The sequence below is a fragment of the Nanorana parkeri genome, unplaced genomic scaffold, assembly GCF_000935625.1.
Source record: "Nanorana parkeri isolate BGI_ZX_2015 unplaced genomic scaffold, ASM93562v1 scaffold2722, whole genome shotgun sequence".
Classification (NCBI taxonomy): Eukaryota; Metazoa; Chordata; class Amphibia; order Anura; family Dicroglossidae; genus Nanorana; species Nanorana parkeri.
Genome location: NW_017308990.1, coordinates 63,802 through 68,105, shown reverse-complemented (window position 1 = coordinate 68,105; position 4,304 = coordinate 63,802). Strand labels below are relative to the sequence as shown.

General features: G+C 41.1%; 1 protein-coding gene across 1 annotated transcript; it reads right to left on the bottom strand.

Annotated features, from left to right (window-relative positions):
- Positions 1–1,905: 1,905 nt before the first annotated feature.
- Positions 1,906–4,051, bottom strand: LINGO3 (leucine rich repeat and Ig domain containing 3). Its single transcript, XM_018574078.1, has one exon. The coding sequence runs from the start codon at positions 4,019–4,021 to the stop codon at positions 2,204–2,206; it is 1,818 nt and encodes a 605-aa protein (XP_018429580.1). The 5' UTR covers positions 4,022–4,051; the 3' UTR covers positions 1,906–2,203.
- Positions 4,052–4,304: the final 253 nt, after the last annotated feature.

The following is a 4,304-nucleotide window of genomic DNA, read 5'->3' as shown; positions in this document are numbered from 1 at the left end:
TCAGACACTAGTTGTTACAGCCTGTGACAAAGATGACATAATAAGTTTAGTATTTGCATTGCACATAACTTATTTGTAAAAATTTATTTCTAATAGGGATGCACCGATACCGGTATTTTGGTACCGAGTACGAGTACCGATAATTTTTTTCCGGTACTCGCCGATACCAATTACCGAGTAACGGAAGTCCCATTCAGGAAGCCAGGTGGCGTGTAATGACTCGCCACCTGGCTTCCTGATTAGCCGGGAAGCCGGGCAGCGTGTAAAGAGTCGCCACCCGGCTTCCCGATTAACAAGAAAGTCCCCTCTTACCTTAGTGTGTGCAGCCTGTCACCCCCAGGGCCTCTCTAGCGAGAATGCGGCCTTCGTCCGGTACCCAGCCGGAGCCGTCTGGCCTGCCAATTAGGAAGCCGGGCGCCGTGTAATGACACAACGCCCTGCTTTCTGATTGGCTGGCTCCATGCTCTCTTGTCATGAGATGATGAGGGAGCATGAAGCCAGCTTCCCTGCCAATCAGAAAGCAGGGAGTTGCGTCATGAGATGGCGCCCGGCTTCCTGATTGGACGGCTCCGGCTGGGTAACGGACAAAGGCCGCATTCTCGCTGGAGAGGCCTCGGGGGTGACAGGCTGCACATACTAAGGTAAGGTAACCTTACCTCACCAGGTTAGCTTCCTGATTGGCCAGCTTCCCGACCAATCATTACACGCTGCCCGGCTTCCTGATTGGCCGGGAAGTCGGCTCCATGCTCTCTCATCACAAGTGACAAGAGAGCATGGAGCCGATTCCCGGTCAATCGCGAAACCGGGCAGCGTGCAATGACGCGCTGCCCGGCTTCCTGATACCGGAAGTTCTCGTGCTAGGCATCAGAGCATTTGGGTGAGTACGAGTACTTGCCCAAATACTCGGAATCGGCACCGATATCGATACTAGTATCGGTATCGGTGCATCCCTAATTTCTAATAAGTGCAAATTGATATTCAGCAATATTGCTATTTAATAAACTAAGCTGTCTGCAACAATTGGGTTTTGTGACTTCAGTATTCACAACTTTCAAGACTGAAGGGTACAATAGATTGAATTTATGGTCTGTATATCAGTTTTAATTTCTCTCTTACTTTTTATAATTGTATTAAATGCAATTAATTCGGTTAGTGAAAAAAAAACATGATGTTTTATACATTTTTTAGTTTCCCAACTCTATTTATGATTTATAAAATCTACTCAACATGCACAATACTTAACATTTTTGATGGTGTTGTGCAAAGCACGGACGCTCTAACATGAAAATCCCAAATATTAAATCTACCCCATCTTAATACTTGACACCATTCTTATATTAATCTTAGTAGTGCAGCATGATTGTTTCAACTGGCTCACTAGTTTGTGTGTTTTATATGGTTCTTGGATAATGTCACATTTTCTCGGATTTGTATTATAATGATGTTTGTATGTATGCCATAAAGATGTTTAATGCATAATTCTATTTCAAGGGTTTCACAAACTGTGCTTGAATGTGTCTGATGTGTCACTTGTATTGGGTTCTACATCCAATTCTTCTTGCTGACATTTTTTTTTTAATTATGGAATTAACGTTGGTCTGTGGTGGTCCCATTATATATCCTGAGAGTTTTACCTAGCAGACTGTTGGTGTTCCAGGTTAGTCAGGCTCAAATTGTGTTTTTGAATATTTCCAGAGATGTGCTGGGTCTTGCTTTATTGAATTACTCAGTAACTTTTCTGGGATAGAGTCATTATCAGTAAATCTCATTTATTCAGTTAAGGCTGTTTTACAGACCCTGGTTTATCGTGTCATCTTCCCAAAACATTTGGTTTCCAGATATCCATGCCACATGAAGATTACATCTCATATACTTGGAATCCAGCAAGTGTGTTCTATTACTAAACTGTCAACTTGTCATATTTACTGTGTAGTGTGGGTGAGGCACTCAGCTCTTGGAATTCTGGGTTTTGCAGTTTAAACCAGCTCTGTTCAGTCACGCACAACAGATGTGATTGGCTGGTAAAGACAATCCACTTGGCAAGAGCCATCAATAGCCCTTGTAATTAATATGAATGGAAGATGCCATAAGCATGTAATTACAGGCAGGTAATATAATCTCATGGATGAGGCACACTTTTTAGTTCACTACCTTTAATTAGCAAAATTCACAGTGTCCTAAAGTATTACTTAGTCTTCAAGTTTCATATCATTTTCATATTGAACTTTCTAGCTCCACCTTGACCAGCAACAGAGGCAGGCCCATCAACCTTACGGAATGAATACTCCACTGTGAAGTTATTTTTATGTTGTCCTCTTCCTCTGCTCCATACAAAGAGAAGAAGGAAGCAAAAAAGTACAACTCCCAAGAATGTAATGCATCCCATGGCTGTTGACACCAAAATTGTTTTCAGGTCCAGGGTAAACTTCAAAAAAACATGGGTGTCATTGTGAGAGGTATCATTATATTCTGATAAATACAGTGTTCGATTGGAATATGGAGAGTTGTCCCCTTTTACAGTCAGTGTTGCAAAGTAAGTATCATTCCCACCAGCATTAGTTGCAATACAAATATACGTCCCACTATCTTGTACTTGAGCATATCTTATCTCCAGGGTACCTTCTGGCAGAACAGTAGATCTTCCTACACTCCTGCTTGTAATCATCCTTCTCTGTGGTGAGACCCAGACAATGAGTGGAACAGGTTCTCCATCTGCCTTACAGTGGAATGATACCACCTGCCCTTCATGGGCTGTAATGTGTTGCAGTTTTCGGTCCTTTATTTTGGGTTTTTGGCATGTGAAATATTCAAAAAGTATTGAATCTGGGAAGTCACATAAAGCACTGCCTTGAATCTCAACAGGGGAAGCACAGACAGGCTGGTGGACATCAAAATTGAGGGTTTTTCTTCGCTGCAAGATCCATAGAAGTCGGCAGTCACAAGCAAGGGGATTGGCATCCACTCGCAGTGTCTCTAGAGTATTGACTGATTGAAAAGCGCTCTCCTCCAAAGTTGATAGGAGATTATTAGAGACATTCAGGAGTCGGATCTGTCTCAGGCCATAAAAGGCTTGGGATTCTACCATAGTGAGAGAAGCTCCTACTACGTGAAGCTCTTTGAGCCTGATTAGGTCACGGAAGGAACCCCGCTGAATAATCCTAATAGGGTTGTAAGATAGATTTAGATATTCCAAGTAAGTAAGACTTCTTAGAGCAGTTGCTGGTACTGATGTAAGGTTGGTATAAGTGATGGAAAGAGAGGTAAGATTTAGTCCTTGAAAAGCTGTTGGGCAGACTTCCTCTAGAAAAGGCCAATAGTCAATTTCTAGTTGTTTGAGGCAAGAAAGTTTCTGAAAATTTTGTTCTTCTAAATTACTAATGCCCAAATTCCGAAGTTTAAGAATGTCAAGACCTTGCAGATAAGACAGTGAGTCGGCAGATATAGAAGTTAAGTTGCATTTTTCAATTGTTAGTTGTTCTAGACCTACTAATCCAGAAAAGGCTTTCTGTGAAATGTACAACAGTTCATTGTCTCCAACTTCAAGGCTTTTCAAGTTCCGTAAATCCTGGAACATGAAGTCCAACAAAATTACAATTTTATTTTCACTAATATCCAAAAAAGTCAGATTGCTAAGTTTGTTGAATACCCCTGCTGGAATAAGTTTCAGCTGATTACCTTTTAACTTCAAGGTTTGTAGGTAGAAGAGGTTAGCAAATGCTCCTGGCTCAATAACTGAGATAATATTTTCACTAAGGTCCACTTCTTCCAGTTGGGGGAAGGATGAAAACTCACCAGGATTCAGGCAGCGAATACGATTCTTACTAAGGTCCAAATGCTTTGTTTCAGAGGGAATGCCATCAGGAATTGCTGACAGGCGCTTACGGTGACAGATAACAGACCGGATTTGTGGTGTGCATTCACAACGGGCAGGGCACCCCAGTGCATTTTCTTCTGAACAAAGTAGGAGAAGGTTGAATACTAGGATGGAGGGCCAGCATGATGCCATTTTACTAGGCATCATACAATCAGGAGTGCTAACATTTTTGCAGACACCTAAGATTAGAAACAAAAATAAATAAAAACATTGAAATCACATAATTATATTCGAGTTAAAAACTGCAACAAAATATTGCATGGTTTACACTAACCTGCCATTCCAGTTAGGAACCAACCAATATAAATAAATAATGTATCATAACATTAAGAAACAGAAATTAATGGTATACAGAGTAAGAATGAGGTTTGGATCTCACAAGTTATTTTGTTACCAAATAATGAGCATACAACGGTCATAACAACTAATT

Coding starts and splice junctions, on each gene's coding strand:
- LINGO3 (XM_018574078.1), bottom strand. CDS start 4,021: ATGATGCCTAGTAAAATGGCATCATGCTGGCCCTCCATCCTAGTATTC.